The sequence below is a fragment of the Vigna unguiculata genome, chromosome 5 (assembly GCF_004118075.2).
Source record: "Vigna unguiculata cultivar IT97K-499-35 chromosome 5, ASM411807v1, whole genome shotgun sequence".
In the NCBI taxonomy this organism is placed as follows: Eukaryota; Viridiplantae; Streptophyta; class Magnoliopsida; order Fabales; family Fabaceae; genus Vigna; species Vigna unguiculata.
The window spans coordinates 9,694,255-9,717,086 of record NC_040283.1 but is presented as its reverse complement, the minus strand read 5'-3'; the positions used below and the strand labels follow the sequence as shown (position 1 = coordinate 9,717,086).

At 31.3% G+C, this 22,832-nt stretch overlaps 2 protein-coding genes across 2 annotated transcripts; one reads left to right on the top strand and one right to left on the bottom strand.

The window, feature by feature from the left end:
* The first annotated feature begins 3,554 nt into the window (after window positions 1–3,554).
* Window positions 3,555–7,560, top strand: LOC114183009 (beta-glucosidase 11-like). The gene is made up of 13 exons (XM_028069836.1): window positions 3,555–3,797; window positions 3,901–3,970; window positions 4,078–4,133; window positions 4,307–4,382; window positions 4,578–4,649; window positions 4,756–4,843; window positions 4,977–5,232; window positions 5,417–5,532; window positions 6,016–6,236; window positions 6,674–6,705; window positions 6,804–6,891; window positions 6,998–7,088; window positions 7,187–7,560. Exons 1-13 carry the CDS (start codon window positions 3,666–3,668, stop codon window positions 7,467–7,469), a joined length of 1,581 nt encoding a protein of 526 aa, XP_027925637.1. The 5' UTR covers window positions 3,555–3,665; the 3' UTR covers window positions 7,470–7,560.
* Window positions 7,561–9,266: 1,706 nt separating this feature from the next.
* LOC114184331 (receptor-like protein 6) lies at window positions 9,267–12,086 on the bottom strand. Its single transcript, XM_028071643.1, has 2 exons — window positions 11,514–12,086; window positions 9,267–11,408 (listed from the first exon to the last, which is right to left on the bottom strand). The coding sequence occupies exons 1-2, from the start codon at window positions 12,084–12,086 to the stop codon at window positions 9,267–9,269; spliced, it is 2,715 nt and encodes a 904-aa protein (XP_027927444.1).
* Between the last annotated feature and the right edge of the window lie 10,746 nt (window positions 12,087–22,832).

Below are 22,832 nucleotides of genomic sequence, written 5' to 3'. Positions count from 1 at the left end.
GAAATTAACTACAAATATATGTTCTAGTAAATTTGTAGTTATTTTTTTACGAAAAAGTTACAAATTATTTCCTTCGTCATTTTCTCGCAAATTAGTTACAAATATATATTTTGGCCAATCTATAGCTATTTTGCTACAAACTCGTAATAATTTTATTCTTACACTTTTTCTTCACAAATTAGCGAGGGATTAACTTCAAATATTTTTCCTCGTTAATTTCTCTAGCAAAATAAAATTTTTCTTGTAATGAACCTAGAAAAGTAAACTAAATTTTAAAATAAGATTTTTCAATAAAGTTTTGTTATTTTGAAAAAAAAACTCAAAGACTCAAATTAAATTCGTAATACTTATATATTAATAATATAAATTTTATACATATTCATATAAATAGGCATATTAAACAAATTAACATTCTCGTAGTTAAATCTAATGTTATATTTAATGCCATTTAAACATAAAATTATAGCTATAATTTTGTATAAATATGATATCAATACAATTGAATATCACATATTCTAGTGAATTGCTGATGAAGGCTTAAACATACACCATATCATGTATATATTTATGGACATCACTCTAAAAAAAACTCCAAAGACATCCATCAACCTATGGTAAGCACTATCACCACTTGAAACGTCGTTTGCTCATGCCATAAAAGTGATAATTGTAAAAGAGACCTAATGACCAACAAACAAAAGATGGTAATCCAATGATAACTTAAACACCATATACAATTCTCATATAATAATATATTTTTCAATAACAATAAACCAAATTTATCCAAGACAACAATTCTCATACCACAAGACATTCTCAACCGTTAACATTTATATAACCTAAACTCAATTATCCAGATTTATGCATCCACTCGGACTTTAGAAGTTTTGCTTTATCATGTAAAATGAATTCCTTAATGTTACAATTCCAGTAATAATATATGGTCCCTCTCTCTCAAGACAAAGTGAGTTCACCTATAGCCTAATAGAAATGGGGTCTACAGCTTCAAGACCAACTATAGGAACCTGTTTCCCTCTTCACCACCTACACTCCTTCCTTTATATGAGTCTGAGAGTCTAGTAGAGTATAAGGATAACTTCCAAAGAGTGTTACTAGTATATGCATAATACTAGACTTACATGTCATATCGTTCTTCCTTAAGAATTATATGACAATACAATTGAAACACAATATTCAATCCACATATAACATTCCTCAGACCTGATAACATTTTCTTGCACCATTCAAATCCACCACATGCATAACCTCCTCATCAAATCACATATTCACCAAGCCCTCATTCTCACAAGTATTCTTTGTATTTATACATTTACCACATTCTATTCAAATAAACATCACACATTAACCATTATATATATATATATATATATATATATATATATATATATATATATATATATATATATATATTAGTGATGGATATACTTAATGGATACCCCTACCCTCTACCTCTTAGGTAGTAGATACAAATATTTAATAGATTAAATATATTTAGTCCTAAATTTGCATGCGAAATTGGAATTCGTCTTTGTTCCAAATTTTAATACATTTTAGTCCCCAAGCTTAAAAAATGAATAAATATAGTCCTTTTAACCCAAAGACGTCACATTTTATTTTACGTGTTAAACGGTATTCTAGGCTAACATCTGGATTGGAACGTATCAAAGTGTCAAATTATATAAATAACTCAAATGTCAGTTTGAAACAATTCAAATGTGACGTATTTTAACTCAAAGACGTTATGTTTCCTTTTACATGTTAGTTTTTAACCCAAAAACGTTACATTTTCTTTTACATGTTATTCATTTTTAAAATTTAAAAAATAAATTATATCAAAGTTTAAGACAAAAACAAATTTCAATTTTATATCCAATTTTAAATATTAAAAACATATTTAATTCATATTTAATTACTTACTTATTGGTGGATAAATATAAGTAGGACGAATATAGATACTATGTATCTAACCAATAAATATCAGTCAAGTTTGAAATTTATATTTTGATGTAACTTATTTAAATTTATTTTTTTAAATATTAAATTTATTTACATTAATATTTATTTTAGTGTGAAATATTATTTGGATTATACTCTCTAAAATTAATTTTTTTACGTCAATTTATATTCTAAAGACTTTTTTTTAAAATAATTTTATTTAAAGTCAATAAAAGAACATATTGTAAAAAATATATTTAGATATCCATGTAAGTATACAAAATATTTTAAATATTTTATTTTATAAATACCGACAGGTAACATAATTAATAATATAATAATATATTTTTTAGATGAAATATCACGAAGATAAGGTCTCTCACCAAAATGTCCTTATATATAGATATTCTTAAATCAATGTCTTAAATAAGTTATGCAATAGACACACTTGGTTTAGTTTAGGCACAATGAACCTTTGAGTGTAAGGGATCCAAATGTTATTTTCATGGTGGTCGTGATCATTTTGTTTCCGCAACAACCTCATCAATGACTTCATATATATATATATATATATATATATATATATATATATATATATATATATATATATATATATATATGTGTGTGTGTGTGTGTAAAATCTACTTATATACAAGTTAAATATATTTTATATTTTTTTCTTATTTTAAAATATAATAATTTCATTATAAATTTATAAATCACTTTATAACAACTTTAATTTTTAAAAATATGTTTCAAAAATTACCGATTGCTACAATAATGGCTTTGCGTAGGGATGACAATGTGGACCGGCCCGACCCGTTTAGGTCCGGTCCGCATAAGGCCCACACATTGTGGACTGGCCCTTCTGCCTTGCACAATTTATGCAGACTGTAATCGTTGGCCTGTCCCGCACATCACTTGACCCACGGGCTGGTTCACTTTGTTTTTTTTTTCCTTCATTATTTTTAATTTTTATGATAAAATTTTCAATGTTTGAAAATTGGAAAACTTTAAGAAGTTCACAAAATTAAGTAAAGATTTTGAGGAGTTGGACGATAAATTGATAATTCATATTCATACTATAACATACATAATGTATTCTTTAAACTTTTGCATATTAAACAATATATAATACTTGTCTTTTTCAATCATACAAAAATTTGAAATTTGGAACGTAAGTTCATAAAAAAGATAACTAATATACATATACATAAGTACAATTTTTTTTTTTCTATGCAAACATGCGAACAGGCTCATGGAGACTCCAAGCTTATGCAGGCCAAACTATAACGGACTTAAGAGTTCAACTTCTAAATAACGGGCTTACGTATTTTATCCGAGCCTACGGCCGGCTCGTTGGGCCAGGCATTTGCCACCCCTACTTCAACGTAATTAAATATCAATATTACACCTGAAATTATAGTGACAATAATTGAAGTTGTTTGTTAAATTTCTTTTCTTGAAAATGAAATAAACTGTATTGCTTTATATATATATATATATATATATATATATATATATATATATATATATATATATATATATTCTGCAAGATAAGATCTAACCTACACGTCTCAACCGCATTTTCACCGTGGACAGTTGTGATCTTCCAACAACACTCAGCGGAATTAGATTAAATAATTAAATAAATAAATAATCAAAACATTAAAACAGAACACGGAATTAAGAAGAAAAGCATAGGGAGAATGAGGTTGATGATGAAGGTTTTTGCAGTTATAGGATTAGTGCTTCTCATAGTCCACCCTGGTACTCATGCCTTGAGCAGAGACCAGTTCCCTCCTGACTTCGTGTTTGGTGCATCAACCTCAGCTTACCAGGTTCTTCTCTGTCTCTTTCACACTCTTCACTGTCCTAGCTTTTTGATTCTTTGCTGAAATTGTTCTCATATGTCATGAATTTGTGATTGGCGTGATCTGAAAGGTTGAAGGTGCAGCAAATGAAGATGGTAGGAAGCCAAGCATATGGGACACCTTCTCTCATGCTGGAAATGGTACTACCCTTTACTCACTACTCTCATATGTACACTATGCTTCATTTCTTTTAAGCGTTATTGCTCTTATTTTCTTCATTGAAATTTAATGCAAAAAATATGTTCAGCAAATCTGTATGCAGGTGATGGAGATGTTGCATGTGATCATTATCACAAATATAAGGTTAGTGACCCTGGAGTGCAAGTTTATATATTTTAAGAACCAAAAGAAGCTGTTGTATATATACATGCTTGCATACACAAAAGATGCATCTTATATGCACTTTAAATTCTTGTTCAAGTAAAAGGACTTTATAGTTTGTTTGGAGCTAAAATCCTACTCTGATTTTCCTGCAGGAAGATGTTAAGCTCATGGCCAACATGGGCTTGGAAGGCTACAGATTTTCCATATCATGGTCAAGGCTTATTCCAGGTGATCATCAAACTGTTGTCAGCGTACTCTTAAACTAATGCCCAAACTAAAATGTGAAAAACTAAGTTGTGTTAGATACACACACTTGGTTTAATTTGGGGGCAATGAGTCTCTCTGACTCCAATTGAATATAGTTGCCTGGATCAACCATTATTATTTCCATGTTCTGACCATGTTGTTTCCATGTATTACCAGATGGAAGAGGACAAGTGAATCCCAAGGGACTACAGTTTTACAACAACCTTATTGATGAATTGATCAGCAATGGTTCTTGTGAAGACTAGATTTTCCTCTTAAATTTGATTAACACACAAGAGGTTCTTCTAGGTTATCTAATACATATGTTTTTGTTCTATGATTTCTCTTAATGTAGGAATAGAAGCACATGCTACATTATACCATTGGGACCTACCACAAGCACTTGAGGATGAATATGGAGGATGGGTTAGTCGAAGAGTTGTGTATGGTTCCCAAACTTAACGTCTCTAGTTGTGTTACTGTCTTGTCCTATGTTGAGATTGTGCAAAATACATCTGTCATGAAATTGAGAAATGGTATTTATTGTGATTAACACATTTATATATATGTTTGTAGTAAAGACTTCACAGCATATGCAGAAGTGTGCTTTAGAGAATTTGGAGACAGAGTTAGGTATTGGACTACGTTGAATGAGGCCAATGTGCATGCAGTATTTGGCTATGATATAGGACTCTTACCACCTCAGAGGTGTTCTCCTTCCCCTATAATGAACTGTTCCAGAGGGAATTCCTCAACTGAGCCATATTTGGTTGGCCATCATATGTTGTTAGCACATGCTTCAGCTGCTAGGCTATATAGGAAGAAATACCAGGTAAAAATTATGTAACAAGGGCCTCATTCTAGCCACTCTACTACATCATTCGTTAGGCCTTCTATTTTCATTTTAGACCATAATCAGGAAGGATAGAAGGAATGGTGATCGTCATTATGATATCTTTTGGAAATGGTGATAAGATAGTTTAAGTTATTGCGTAAACAATTTGTTTTGGTTGCAGGGCATGCAGCATGGCTTAATTGGGTTTAGTCACCTTCTTCCTGGTTTTCTTCCTCAAACAAATTCTACTGAAGATTTAATGGCCGTTCAAAGGGTCCAGGACTTCTTGATCGGGTGGTAAGTAACAATCTAGCCATGGTATCTTTTTCCGATGCCTTCTGACATTAATAAATTTGCATCTTGGGATTCGAAAAGAGAAACACTTCAAAATAATTTTACTGAAGTGAAGAAACAAGATTTTTGTATCTATAAATGCCCCTTCATCTAAGAGTTTACCTTTATAGCGTGACAATACACACACCTTGCAAGTCAAATATAGAAAAAGCGTGGTGTGACAAGAAATAAACTTTGATCTCTAGGCAATGTGACACTTTTTAGGGGTACTTTAACACTGATGTTTATAAATTATTTTTAACTTTAACTCCTAAGTAAATTGAAACTCCTTAGATGTACTTAAGTAGTGTTTTTTACACCAGATATGAAATTCGTGAATGGTTTTATATCTCAATGTTTTAGTAAAATCCAACATAATTTTCCCAAACAAATAGATGTTCGAATTATAAATTATGCACTTGATTTTGTTATGATTTGTCAGTGCAGGTTTATGAATCCCATCATATTTGGAGATTACCCAGATATAATGAAAAAGAATGCTGGCTCAAGGCTTCCTTCCTTCACTCAAAAGGAATCAAATCTAGTGAAGGGCTCAATCGATTTCTTAGGAATAAACTTTTACTACTCTCTTTATGTTAAGGACAGTCCTGACTACCTGAAGAAGGAGAACAGGGATTACCTAGCAGATTTATCAGCAAAATTACAAAGTATGTCACGAGCTGTTTCCCTGACCTATTTTTATTGCATCATAACCAATTCTATACATAGGATAAACAGGTTACTTGTATATAAATGTGTCTTTATTGTGAGAGGTACTATCCTACAGTTTAAGAATCAATATACTTCTTATGAATGGAATTGGACATTTTCTTAAGATGCAAGGAATTGGACTTATTGACATGCTATTTTATATTTTTAAGCGACTGATAAAGGAATTGCGTTTCCATAGACTTTGTTTCCTGATTATCATAGAATGTAAGGATCTTTTGGTTAAATAATGTTTAAAAAATCTATGTAAAATTGAATTGTTTTGCTAAGAACTTGTTTTGATGGTAAACTTCAGGAGAATCAGTCTCTGTTGTCATCCATCCTCCTCTAATTTTTTGGAAATGAAACAGCTGATTATTGCTCTCTCTGGTTGCAGTATACATTCCAAACAATACAACAAAGTCTGAGGTAATAGCATGAACACGGTGCTATTCGACTCTATGTATTCCTTTATTCCCGTAAAGATTTAGCTTTAATGCTTCCAACTAACCAGCTGATGGGTTTAGGTGCCAATTACTCCCAAGATTCTCCTAAGGATGTTAGACTCACTAAGGAACGCTTATGGCAATATTCCAATTTTCATACATGAAAATGGTATGGTAATTTTTCAACTTAGAATTCAGAAGTTGCATGATTCTTTTTTCAACATATTCAACTGTCCTATTATGTAGTTGTATGGTAAGCCTTTTTAGCTTTGCAGGCCAAGAAACACCTCATAATTCATCATTAGTTGACTGGTCGAGGGTGAATTACTTGCATGCATACATAGGAAGCATGGTTGATGCACTCAGGTACTTCTCTTATTTTCATTTTCAAGTGGGAAAGTTAAAAGGGTGTACAAAAGCTGATTTCTGTTTATTATTTTGCTTCATTGTTGACACATCTAAAGGAGTGGATTAAACGTAAAAGGTTACTTTGTGTGGTCTTTCATGGATGCATTCGAGTTATTGGAGGGATATGAAAGAAGTTATGGCCTATATTACGTAGATATGAATGATCCAAACTTAAGGAGGCAACCTAAGCTTTCTGCTGAATGGTACTCCAGCTTTCTGAAAGGGAAGTCTATGGACCCAAGGATCAGAAAGGAAACTCAGAACAATGCAAAATACAATCCCTCACTACATAGTGCTACATACACTAATCAGAACATGTTTAAAATTCAGAGCGAATAATAGGTTTATGAGGTCAAAATCATAATGTATAATGACTAAATAATTTTTATTAGTTTTCATTTCTGAAGTAAAAATGACTGATATTTGACTATTTGTTTTGGGGACTTAGTGAAAAAAAAAAACTCCAATTTATATTCTGTTTTAACTTATCTTTGAAATATTTTTTTTTTATAAAACTCATGCTAGGCATCATCACTATGATCCTTGACAGTTTAGCTTGGTTGACACCCCCAAGGACATCTATCATTTGCATCACACGAAAATATCATTAAAAAAAAGAAGATACAAAGAACTCATGGGGGACCCAACCAAAACCATGAACAAAAAACAGGCAAACTATAAAGTTATACACTAGCTAATAAGCCCTATACATAGGAAAAAGAAACTTAATTATGACAAAAGTCCAAACTTATAAAATCTAGCATAATCGTATACCATTTGAATACTTTTCTAGAAGACAGACCTAATCTCGTCAGCTTATCACAACAATGATTTTCTTCTTGAAGATATGTAGCACCTTAAAATTAATACCCAACCAAAACCCATGAACAAAAAACAAGCCAGCTGTAGCTAAGAAGCCCTATACATAGGAAAAAGAAACCTATTATGAAAAAAGTCCAAACTTATAAAAATTGGCATAAACGTATATCATTTAAACACTTTTCTAGAAGACAGGCCTAAATTCGTCAGATTATCAACACGATGATTTTCTTCTCGAAAAATATGTGACACCTTAAAATCAATACCTCTACAAAACTTAATGTATTTCCTCCAACGACCTCTAATAGACCATGATACAACCTCTTGATGAGAGAAAGCTTTACAGACCAAGGGTGAATCAAATTACAACCAAAGTCTTCTAAATGTGGCTCTTCTAGCATAGTCAATGGCATGATGACTCCCATAAACTTAGCAAAGTGGGCATTCTAAACTCCAAGAAAGTCCCAATTTTGATTTCTCAATTTATATGTGATTTAATGTATATTACTTTAGTATACTAAGGTGGGAAATGTGACATGTATTATAAATATATATATATATATATATATATATATCTATATATATATATATATATATATATATATATATTAGAATCATTTTTTTCGTATATATTGATGTAGACATTTACGTGCTCTATTTTTCATTTTTCTAGCAACTGTATATAGCTTTCTAAAACTCTATGCTTTCTTGAAAAAGCATCATATATTATAAAGCAAGTCTGTAGCTTGCTTAGTTTAACTCAGTACACCATTACAGCGCACAAACTCTCCTTATTCACGACATTACATCAGAAACATGAGAAAAAAACACAAACATGGCAGAACATAGTACAAGATTTATTTGTTTTAGCCTCATTAGATCAACTATCCTGTCCACCTTAGAGATCTATACCTTTGTCCTTTGTGGTGTTCATAAAAGAAACCAAGTTGTGGAAAAAGCATGTAAAGTAGGTCATCGACATGCTTCCAATACAAAACCCTCCAACACTCAAACAAAATAAGGGGGAGAATAACAATTCCTAAGCCAAAGATAAATCCCAGTTCTACACTTAAAAAACTCCAGTCAATTGATCCTTGCATTTCATATACTGGTGTTGGAGATGAATGTCCCCCCCTAACACTGCTGCAATCTCTTAGTGGTGGCCCACATAATCCTTCATTGCCTTCAAAAGAACTTGAATCAAACGTTTGTATTTGAGCACCTGTGGGAATTTCCCCCCACAAATGGTTAAATGAGAGATTCAAGTATGCTAGAAAGTTTAAACCAGCAAGCTCAGAAGGGATTTTTCCGCTCAAACTATTGTTTGACAAGTCCAAGGATTCTATATTCATCAAATTTCCAATTGATGAGGGGATGTGGCTTGAGAAAGTATCGTGACAAGTTAAGAACATTCAGTGCAGTCAAACTCACAAGTTCTTCAGGTATTGGACCTTCAAAATGGTTGGAGGAGAGATCCAAGGAAGCGAAGATAGTGGGAATTTTGATCAACTTCATTTGCAAAGCTTTGTCCACAACTGTAACTGAATCCAAGTAGCGACTGCCATATTCGTTAGAAACTCTATAATAATTAAAAATGTGGACAAGCACATCATAAGGTTCAGTTTCCAACAATTTGTGCAATTTTATTACTAGAAATTTGTTGATGCACGACAACGTAGACAAACTATTGTAACGCATAATGTCATCAAAGATATCGAAAAATAGTGTCCCGTACTTCCCATGGGATTCGGTCTCACATCGCATCATTTGTTTCAAGCCTCTCAAAACTTGTCCAGTTAAAATACCAATAAAATTATTGGATGCTAGATCAACAATGTGAAGCATATCCCAATTGCTAGTGCTACGTGGGCATGCAATAGGACCATTGAGTTTGTTTGACCTCAAAATCAGCACTCTCAAGGTGGAAATTTTCATCAAGAAGCAAGGAAATCTATCATCAAACATATTGTTTCCAAGATTTAAGACTTGTAGACTCTTGCAATTTGCAAGAGTGTTTGGGATAACACCTTCCAAGAGATTTCCATTGAGATTGAGGAATCTTAAACTACATGAACTTGAAATGGTGTCAGAAACATAACCCTGGAGTTTGTTTTGAGCAAGATTTAGTACTCGGAGGGTACTGTTCCTTCTCATCAAGCACTTGGGGATGAGGCCATTGAAGCTATTATAAGAAAGATCAAGTAACCGGAGAGAAGACAGATTACAAAAGGACTCGGTGATTTTTCCTTGAAAGTTGTTATCTGAAAGGGAGAGAAAGTATACAAAAGGAACATACTTATCCATGTTGAGTGGCGCAGTGCTGAATTTATTGATTGAGTAATCTAAATGGACCACATATTTTGTGAAAGTGGGAACTGATCCAGTGAGTTGATTGGAATGAAGATCAAGGATGTATAGGTTGGAATTCAGATCATCAAAGGGTCCTTCCATATTTGTGAGAAAATTGTTCGAAAGGTTTAAATAAACCAGAGATTTAAATCTCCAGATCCAGTTTGGTATTTCTCCTTGAATCTGGTTGTTGGATAGGTCTAAAGCATTTATTTGGGTTTGGTTTCTCAGGAACCCCGGAAATTCTCCTAAATTGCAAGAACCCAACAATAAATATTTCATGCTGGGAAAGGATGAAATGTCATGATCATCCTTAAGAGTTACATCAACTGATAATTTGTTGTGAGAAAGACTTAATGTATGCAAATTTTGAAGCCTTTGAACCATATCAAGCCGCATGGTGCCATTGAATTCATTGTCAGAAAGTTGTAGGAAACGAAGTCCTTTAATATGAAAGATAGATACGGGAATATGGCCATTCAATCTATTGCTGCTCAAGTCAATCAACTCTAGTTTTGAGGAAGAAGCATTTGGAAATTCATCTAATAAACCATCAAGTTCATTATGAGAGAGTGTAAGCTCTTGCAAAGATAGAAGTGTAAAAAGAGACATGGGAATGTTTCCACTAAGGTAATTATCTCCTAGATTGATGCTGAGGAGATTTTCAAGTCCCTCAAAATGAGTTGTAGTGATAACTCCTGTCAGATTATTGTTCAAGATTGATAAATATCTGAGATTTTTTACCATCTTGAAAGAGGGAAGAGGACCAGTAAACCTATTAAAAGATAAGTCCAAATGAACAAGCTGAGTGAGATTTGAAATAGAACCTGGTAACTTACCAGAGAAATTTGTATTACTAAGATTCATGGTGTGAAGCGGAGCATCTTGTATGAAGTTTGGCAAAACTCCATGAAGATCCCTGTTGTTTGATATATCAAGAACCTTTAGGATTTGTAGTTGAAAGATGCCCTTTGGATAAAGACCACTCAACGAGCAACTGCTGATCTCTAAGACATTCAAATTGGAGAAATTTGCAAAGAATTCTGGCACCGAACTTGAGATGTTATTCAGACTCAGTCTAATTATTGAGAGTTTCTCAAGTGTTGCTAGCTAAGAATCAATTGGTCCAGAGATATTGCATGATGACATGCTCAACACTTGAAGATTTTGAAGAGAAGATAGAGCATGACACCACTCCTTTCCCTCAGCAGATACCTTTACACCGTCAAGGTATAGTTCTGTGATTTTTGCAAGATTCTGCAAAAACATTGAAATATTTGGATTCTGGAGTTTAAGAATAGGTTGTGAGGTAAGTGGTGTTGACAAGTCAAGTGTTGTCAAATATGTCAGATGAGAAATCTCACCTGGAATCTGGCCATGAAATCCAGCATTTGATAAATTCAAGTACCTCAAACTCTTTAGCTTGCCAAAGTTGACAGGAATGGAAGAATTGAAATGATTGTAAGCCAGATTCAACCTCTGCAAATATTCCAGTTCAAAGAGAGTGGAATTATCTAGTCCTCCAAAAATAAATTCCTGACTCAAGTCAAGACCAATGACAACGCCCTTGCTGCATGTTACTCCATTCCATTGACAGCAAACACTGCTTTGGTTCCAGTGAACCAATTTTTCAGATGTGGCTGGGTTGAATACAAGGCTGTCTTTAAAGTGAAGTAATAAGAATTGTTGATGGTGAAGACTGTGGCATGTTGCTACGTTGATGTTGATATTCAAGTATATCATGCACAAGGGTATGAAGACACGGAAGAAGATTTTATGGATTCTCATTGCTAATGAATAACAAAGTTCTGACCCAAAAGTTTGAAAACTTTAAGTCAGCATTCAATTTGGGGTGTGATGTTAATGGTTTCTGTCGAACTTATTTATAAGCTCTAAATCAGTGATATTTAATTCTACCTAAGGACAATGAGTCTTGTAAACAAGGGGCTCCATTCTTGAAGTTTGGACAATTAATGAGTCATCTCATCATGCAATATTCTTATTCTGTAATCACGGTAATCTCAGCTACGTGTGTGTAAATGTATGTATTAGATATTTGCTTTTGTTTCTGTTGTAGTTCATTTTCTTTTTTCTGTTACGGTTTAGTTTGTTTCTTTGTTTTTTTTTCTCTGTTTTATATAATCCCATTTTGGTTATTCTGTATTTCATTCGGTTAAATACATCTTTCTTCTCTTCATTGTTTTTCTACAAACTCTTCTTTCCTCTATGCACAAGTTTAGTCCTAGGGTACTGCTATCATACGATCTTTATAGGATATCCCGTTGGTTATAAAGAACCAAACATCTTGAAATTTCACTTCACTTCATTAGATAAAATGTGAAGAAGAGAACTATCAAATTAATTCTACGAGACTGTATAAACCTCATATTATTAATATTAACAAATACATGAATACACTCCAGATGAAAAGGATGTGTAGGAAGAAATTCAAACATTTCTGTTATTCCTTTCCCACATTAATTCCTAAAAACAATGGGAGAAAATATGAACCTTCATTCTGTATCACATGACTTCTCTTGAAAAATTAGGTTGAAACTCTTCTAGATGAAATCAGATCGACATTAAACTGTGGCATGTACGATGTAATCGACCGACACAACAACCTGTTCTTGTAATAAACGTTGCTACTTTTAACTTTTGCATAGTCCACCATTCCATGCGCTTCACATTCAGATGCTGTCGTCTTCAGAAAGGTTGACAAAAACATTCTTTCGATTCAATCAAATTCAAGGGGATAAATTCAAATTTTTAATAAACAAATCGATCACTGTAGAAATATTAATACAACAATAATAACATTAAATAATATTGTAATATTATAAATAGGTAAATATAATTCAAATGTGATGTTTATGGATGTGCAATTGAATGTGAAATTATTCACAACATTTATTTTAGTCAATAATTAAAATAAAAAATTTTAAAAAGCGGTGGTTTTTTCTAAGGGGTTCATCATATAGATATTATATCATTAAGAAGATATTATATATATATATATATATATATATATATATATATAATTTCATATAAGAGATTGACATCACTTTTAACATAAAATCTTGGATTTTTATTTTGGGATTATCATTTTTAATTAAAAATTTCAAAGCTTTTTCTTATATGGTGTTTTACTTGTCATTTTTACTTAATGTGAAACTTGAGTGACCTTTATTTATATCATTGTAAATATGGTGATGTCGTTGTTATCACAACCATCTAAGTTAGCCACCAAGATGAACCTAACTTTGATACCAATTCACATAGGGATTGACACAATTTTGAACCTAACTTTGATACCAATTCATATAGGGATTGACACAATTTTTAATTTAAGATCTGAAGATATTAAATTTATAAGTATTTTTTCTTACATGGTGTTTATTATTGAGAATAGTTAAAGTGTGAGTCAAAAGTCTCACATTGGATAGAATAGACAAAGTTAAACACTATATAAGAATAAAGATCCATAACACCATTGCCTTAAGGTTTTGGGGTTAAAGTGGTGTCAACTGTCTTATATGTGTAAAACTAATGTCATATAACCATATGGAACCACAATTTTTCAATGATTATAACCATAATCCATATATATCCAAAACATATGAAAGAATATATAAACCCAATAGTGGTATCAAAGCCGATGGTTCGGAGTGACTGACTGCATAACCATAACCATAACAAAAAGGAGTCACCTAAGTCGATGGTCATAATCTTTATAACCCCAAATAACCAATTTTTCAATTCTGTATTAATGGACTGATTAAAGATATTAGAAAAGGCATAAAAGATGAGAGAAACAAAGAACACAACAATTTTTATGCTGGTTCGATTCAAAATGAATCTACGTCCAGTCTTCTCCTAAGTAACCCACTTAGGAGGATTCCGGATTCCACTAAATCAATAGAGTTACAAGAATTACAAGAGCATCTATATAATTCAAGACCCTAAAGACAGGAGCTTGATCTACAAATCAAAAAGTCCCCCTAGATGCAGTGCCTCCACATAATTGCACCTAGACTTTCACTTTACACAGTGAATCATCTGTAAACAAAAATATAATAAGAAAGAAGCAAGGAACGAATACACCTAATGAATATGTATATTTGTAACTTGATCCTAGATCAAAGCTTGGCCCATCAAGGTTGAATCCACCATAATTTTTCTTGAATGTCCGATTGAATGATCTTCCAAGAAAGCACAAGAACTTTGTGTATCTTAATCTCAGAAAAGAAGTATCTCAGTTTCTCAGTAATTTTGTTATTTCTCTCTGTTTTAAAACTGATTTCAAAACTGATTTTATACCAGAGTTTTGCTGTAGTAATTAATAGATTATCGTGGGTGTATTTTCACTTCATCAGTACAGTGCCCTCATATAATCTATTAGTTAAGTAGTTAATCTATTTACGAATTCTGTTTTTGACACATTCAAGAGTTTGATAACTGATTTGATTCAATTCAAACTTGTTTTTCATGTAATTCTAGATCTATAACACCTAATGCAAAAGATAAAAAACCAGGATTAAGCCTAAATGAATGATGCACATCTTTGTAAAGCTTTGGACATCATGAAAACCATCTTCATTGGAGTTGAGCAAGCTCCCCTTTCAACAATATATTATAAGAAAAAAAAAATCCTAACAAAAGTTTATAATTCTAACTTATTGAAAACACAAGCTCACCCCACGTAGCAACAAATATGTCTTCTTCCTCTTTACCACCTTGGCCTTCATTCACGCGAAAACCATCACTCAATAACCACCACTTTCCTTCGGTGTTTATAATATATTAATAACTATATTCAATCTATTTATTTCATTTATAGTAATTAATGTGTATGTATTTTTTTATAAATGGTATTTTCTAAATTTGTATTATGTCCGGATTCAAAATAAATCTTACTTTAGCAACTTAGTTCATATTGAGGGACCTTTGTCCCATAGTGGGAGCAGGAGTGGGCTCGTGGCCTCAAAAAATTTTGATTTTTTTTAATTTATGTAGTTAAAATTTTTGAAATTATGTATGTCCAAAAAAATTTTTTTCTTTTAATTTATGTAGTTAAAAATTTTGAAATCTTTTTTAAATTATGTATAGTATTTTAAACTTTTTCAAATTATGTGTATTATACCAAGAATTAAAGAAATTAAATTAATTTTTTTATTTCATTTATAAATCATAATATTTAATATTAATTAATAATAAAATTTTAAATCAAATATAATAAAGAATAAAACAATTATTAAAATATTTTTATTTGTCTTAAGAGTTTTTTACATATTATATTCATCTTTTACTTTTACTTGTTTTTTAGAAAGGAAATCGTTGTTTCTACTCTTATTTCTTATATGTTTTCTTTCATCCTTGAAAAAAAAATTGTCTCACTTAATAGTGAAATATTAGTTTAATAATTAACATTATTTTTTATCTAACGAACTTTTTGTATATTCATTTTTATGAATATATAAAAAAAATATTGTACTATGTGTTTTTTCATAACCGATTTTTAATTATAACTTGATTATCATGGATTTTTATTTTAGTATTTACATTTAAATCTTTTATTAGATTATGACAAATTATTGTGTATTCTTAATCTTTTATATATATATATATATATATATATTAATGAAGAATAAAAGAAGAAATTCTTATTTTAAGAATGATAAAAGGGAAATTATGTGTGAAGATGAAAACAAGAAAAATTTAACCTTTTCACATATGTCCTCATGATACAAATGACTCGCTGTCCAGTTATAGAAGTTCTTTTTTAAAGTTCAAAGAATCACAGGTGAATCATTATTATAATAGAAAATTTATTTTTTTGTAATGAAAATTATCAAAAGAAGATTGTTGAATAAAGATGAAAGGTGAATTTTTTGCTGACAATATGTTTATTTACATTGAAAAAAATAGTTGAAAATTTTAATTCTAATCCAAGATGAGTTCAAAAATATGAAGAAACAAATGACAATAATTATGATTTCTTTATATAATTATGGTTATACTAAACTATGTTTTCATTATTTTTAACCTAGTGACAATAATTAGAGCTGTCAAAATGGGCCGCCTAGCCCGGTCCAACCCGATCCACCACGGGTCAGTCACTTAGTGGGCATACCCAACCCGCCTCACTTGTTAGTGAGCCGAAAAAAATTCGAATCCGATCTGGCCCATCACAAGTTGGTGGATTAAACGAGTTGACTCACTAGCCAACTTAATTAAAAAATTGTAATTTTTTTTCTTAAGTCAGAAATTATATTTCAGATTAAAATTTAAATAAACTTGAATACAATCTCAATATAATCCAAAATGATGTTAAACTCCAATACAAACCAAAATAAATAAATAAAAATATAAATTACTATCTAAGATCAGAACATTCTTGTGACTTATCCAATTTTTTATTGAATGTAATACTTTTTTCAGCAAACTAATTATACTTTTTTCAAATAATTATAGTTTATTGAATGCAATACTTCTATTAATACCAGACGAATGAAAGAAAACAAAAATCAAGTCAACAGTGAGTGAGGGATGCAAATTTATCTGCTTGTTAAGTCGCAATTGATGTTGGTCCTTGAGTTGAGATACAACGTCAATCTCCTTACTATTTGTAGTTGAAACTAGGTTTCCATTTGCCAACTCACCAATGTGTTTGATTAAAAAAACAACACAACATTGCAAATTCCAACATAATATGCGTCACCATACGGGTTGGTGGGCCAACCCGACCCACCACGGGTTCAACCCATGTGAGTCGGATTCTTGGTGGGCCAGATCAAAAATTGACTCATACTGAAATTTGTTAACAAATTTCAACCCAACTCAGTCCGAACTCGTGGTAGGCTGGATTGACTCATGACTTCTGACCCATTTTGATGACTCTAATAATAATTAAATATATAAATTTTGATCATATTATTTTGACTTCTTCTAAAATATTTATTCAAGATTCGTAAACTGATCCAATCAATTTCTTTTGCATACATATAGATTAATGTATAAAAAAATTTAAAATTTTTTATATTTCATTTGCCATTCGTAAAATTTTAATATATATTTTTTACACTCCAAAATATTTGTTAAAGACCTGTCATGAATGTAAACTATTTCTACTTTATGAATAAATAATTATTAATGACATTTATTACTTTGATGCGGTGAATATGTGTAGTCAATTTTTGGCGAAATATTTTTCGTAGATTATTAATTACCCTAAAAGATTTTACCACTTTTTTGACATCACATCAGTAAAAATCTACATCAATTATGTAATTAAAATAAAATATTTGAAATAATCAATATAAAAATATCCTTACTACTAGCACTTATCAATTAATTTATTTTATATATTACCTGTGAAAACAAATAATAAAATTATTTATTATTATAATTATAAAATTAATATAAATAAATTTTAATATTTTATTGTAATTATTTTTTTTTTGCAGATAAATTTTTAATAACAAAATAGTTAAGTTGAAGAGATAGTTGAATTAAGAAAAACAGTTAAATTTAAAGAAAGTTAATTACGATATAAATTGAAAAAATAAAATAAAATATATTTAAAACATAAAATTAGAAAATAAATGTAGATACTAAAATAATGAATCACCTATATATATATATATATATATATATGTTTATCTTAAATTAGTTGTCCATTCGTTTATTCACAATATTTAAATTAAATATATTTTTAATTCTTAAATTATTTTAAAAAATTGTGTCTAAATTATATACACATTTCCTCTTTACACTTTATAAAAATGATATGATGTAAAACGTCCTTTTCAACAAATTGTATGAAGATATTATATTATAATTCATCGTAAAACTTTGTATGCCAGAAAGATATGAAAAATCATCTTCAAATAATATGTTGAGTTGTGCTTAAATTAATATTAAGGAGTGCAAAGTTTAATGACATTTGGGATTCTTTACAACAAAAATATCAAGAAATTATCAAGTTAGGAAAGTCAAAAATATTTATATAATTAAATATTTGTAGATAAAAAATCTGTAATAGAATAAAAAATAATATTATAAATGGATATCTATAAGTAACCAAAATAAATATTTTTTTATATGCATAGATTAAAGGAAGGATATATATATATATATATATATATATTTTCAAGTTGAAGTATGAGAGATTTTACATTTCAATATTAATTTGATCTGAGAATATATATATATATATATATATATATATATATATATATATATATATATATATATATATATATATATATATATATATATGGGGTGATATTTGTTATATATATGATCTCAAAAACTAATTTTTATATTTTTTAAAGTTTAATTTAATATGTAGTTAGAGGTTTTATTTTGAGATTTAATTAAGTAAATTTAATTAAAAATGATATTCTTAAGTTATTATTATTAATCATGTGAAACTCATTTTTTTCCCATGATGACAAAAATAATTTATATTTGTTTTAAAAAATAGGTTTATATGTATGTAAATAAACATTAAATTTTATTTCATATTATCTTTATGGTGTTTATCTTACTTTCCTATCTTATGATTGTGTATGAAAAACAAAATGTTATAATCTCATCTTAGATGAGTGTTTCTAGTATGCCCAACCCTTCACTCTCTAACATCATAGTGGTATTTATGGGAAATGCATGGCATACAAATATGGTAAATAATTCAGTAACTTTTCAAGGAACAGATAACTCTTCCATCATCTTCCTATTTGCTCCAAATGCAGTTATCGTCCTTAAAGGACAAATTGGAGTGACTTTTTATCCTTCCAATAGCTCAAGTGAATCATATCCCTAACTTATTCCTCTAATTGCTTAAAGAAGACTACTACATGAAGAAGGAACTGTGATTAAATAATACTCTTTCTCCCCATAGTGTAGGAAAAAGTAGTATGTAATATAATGTAAAATATAAGATGCATAAAGTATTGTAAATTAAAGTAATTATAAGTTACATGGTGTAATATTGTGGAAAAATGTGTAAATACTAATAATGGTTAAGATAATAATACATCGATGTCTAAATAAGAAATAAAATAAAAATTTGCAATGATATAATAATAATGGTTAAGATAATTTAGTTTTTAGGATGTCTCAACTACTCTTCAACTTACTTAATGGATCACTCGATTACTCTTGTGTGTCTCTAACTCTCTCAAGGCCCCTTTTTATAATGAAAGCTTGAGGTTTCTAGATCAAAAGTGATAGTGGATATTAAATGTCATTCACATTTCCAAAGATGAATCTATATTTCTTCAAGAGTCAAAGAAAATAATTCCAAGACCTTCGAAAAAACATTTTCTATTTTCCATGCATTGGAATTGCATCCCTTCAGTAAGGAGGTATATATTTCCGACAATAATAGTATATACCTTTCAAATATTAGAAATCATATCAAACTTTAAACATTAATATAATTGCACAATGAGTTGTGTCATTTTTTCAATCCTTCAAAAATTTATCACTTATATCGGACAACACAATGAAGAAATTAAGAAAGGAGTAGGCAACGCTTCTACTCAAACAATGGAGTTAGGTTTAAGTTTAAGGTTAGTGACTTTGATTAAAAACAATCTAGGATATATTTTGGTTATGAAATGTACACTTTGTGTTACAATTGTTTTAGTTTTGAGATATATATTTTGTGTTGGAAATACAAGAAATATTCTGCCTTTTAGTTTTGGATAATTGTAAAAAATATAATTGAAACTTTAAAAAAAGGCAACATTTAATGTTTGTTAGTACATTTAATGTTTAAAGTGGCATTAACTTCACATCGATGTTGTATGATGTACGATGTTAAATGCATGTTTATCTTGATGAAAATCGACATCAATTCACCTCAAGTAAAAGTTGGTGTCAATTCACGCTGGTCTTGATAAAAATAGACGACAATTTACATTGATTTTTACCTTCAACGTCAATTTATGTCACTCGTTATAACGTAAGTTGTTCCCTTAATGTAAAATATTAAAAATAATAGACCATAAAACTTTTGTTGTGTTACTATGCTTTTTCCTTTTGACCAACACTTGAATATAAATACACCCTCAAGATTTAAGATTTTCGGTACGCTTTGAAGATTTTGAGATAAGTTGTTGGAAGGAACATATGATTTAAGGGAGGAATTGACTGAGTAAAAGAATATATTTAAAGTTGCTTGTTTTAGTTTTTATTATTTGTTTAATTTGTTTTTGTTACCCATGTTTATGAATATGTTGCTAGTGTGTTAGGACTACATCTCCTAACAGGCCCATTGTGGTGGAACAACTAAGCCCAGAGAATATTCAATAGGAAATAGAAAATGATGCAAGACCACAACGAATTCAGAGGAGACAAATTTACCTTAAAGATTATGTAACCAAATGACTATGTGACAATATCTATAAAAATTGGTTAAGCAGTAGGGAGTATGTCTAACAAACTTTATTCTCTTTTCTTATTTTGCACTATTTTGAACGTTGCATGTATGACGCTATATAAGCACAGTTAATGATTATGAAAAGGGGGACATATGTTAAATACAAAATTTCTCCCCTGATATTCTCATACCTTCTGATTTCCTTTATGTTTTCTGTGCTAACCTATCATTGGTGCTTTCATTGACTCTCTTCCTCCCATGGTTGACACTTTTGACGTTTTTTCTTCCCTTGACAAAAAACTGGAGCAAATACTTCTTTCCCAGGCTAATTTCTCCAATACATTACATGACATTGTTGCTCACACCTCCATTTTGGAATCCAAATTGGAAACCAAACTCTCTGTACCACCTCCCACCCCTACATACACCTCTACACCCCCCCCTTTAAGTTCGACCTCCCTTCTTTCAATGGTGATGATGCACTGGGTTGGATTTTTAAGATCACTCAGTTTTTCGATTTTCACAGTACACCACCAGAACAAAGAACCCAAATTCCTTCCTTCTACTTGGAGGGCCCTGCACTCGCTTGGTACCAATGGATGCACAATAATGGTCTTCTCACCTCTTGGATGCCTTCCTCCGTGACTTGGAACTGCGTTTTACACCATCAAAGTTTAACGATCCGATTGTTGCACTTTGACGCCTCACTCAAACTCAGACCCTTCATGACTATATTTCCAAGTTCGAGTCGATCGCCAACCTCATCTTAGGGTACCCAGCCAACTTCTACCTTAACAATTTCATCTCCAACCTTAACCCCACCTCCGACATGAGGTCACCGCCCTCCAACCCATCGACATGCCACAAGCTGTGGCATTCGCCAAATTACACGATGACAAATCCAAACTCTCTTTCGCTGCTATGCCTTTCCACAAATTCCCCAAAACACCACTCACCACTCACCACTACTACTACTACCCCCAAACCACTCCCACTACTACTTCTCACACCTCCCTCCAAACTACCCATCAAACGCCTTATTGAAGCTGAAATGCAGACACGTCGTGAGAAAAACCTTTATTATAATTATGACGAAAGGTATACATGTGGCCATCGTTATAAGTTCTAGTTCCTCTTGCTCATCATTCCTGACCCCGACGATGTTTCTAGCACACTGATAATGGTAATTTTTACCATTATCTAAGCTATATTTCATTAGAAAAATCATTTCTTCCAAAGCTTTTAACCTACTTAATCCTCAATTTTACCTTACTTTTGTAAATAAATACATTATTGGTTACATTGATCTAAATATACCACTAATCCCCAATTTTTGTGTCCTTTTTGTAGATGGGAAGCTTTGTTCCAAAAATCCAGACTAATGAGTGACCCGGAATAGCAAGGAGAAGAAGAAAAATGTCAACAGGAAGCGCCTGACGACGCGAAGCCAACGCCAGGCGGAACAGACCGCAGCCACGCGCTAGCCAAGAGCCAGACAGGCGCTACTGTTAGTCACCGCTTGGCGACACTTGGTCACCGCCGGGCGGTAGCGGGAAGACTTGCCCCCTGTTTCGTGGCTTGCGCCTGGCGGTGAGACCCTTCCGCCATACGCCAGTGTTCGCTGATGTGGCAAGTTGGCTCTTTTTCTTCTGTTTTCGCGAGGGGAAAGGCATCTTTGGCATTTTGGAGGCACGAAGAACACATTTGGAGAGCTTGGAGGAGTGCTAGGGCTTGTGGGAACAACTCCATCTTCCTCTTTGTATCTTTTTCTCTTCCATCTCTTCCATCTCTTCCATTTTTAAGCTTGAGCTTTCCATGGCAATGGAGAGCTAAACCCATTTTTGTTGGGGTTAGATGTAGCCACGAAACTCTTGTGTAAATGCAAATGTTTTGATTATATATATGACTCTTTCATTAATTGCTAGTCTTCTTATTTCTTCACTTAAAGCTTGCATTGATTTAGCCATCTATTGCATGATTTTTGGTTCGTTGGGTGTGGAAATATCTTTTGAAACCTAGATTTGGAATAAGAAAACTCAATGGAGCTTGTACCTAGGAATGGGGCTTGACCCATTGGTTGTCTTAAACCTTTGTGCATAAAGCAAATTTGCTTATTAAGAGTTCAAGGAATTAACTTTTAATAC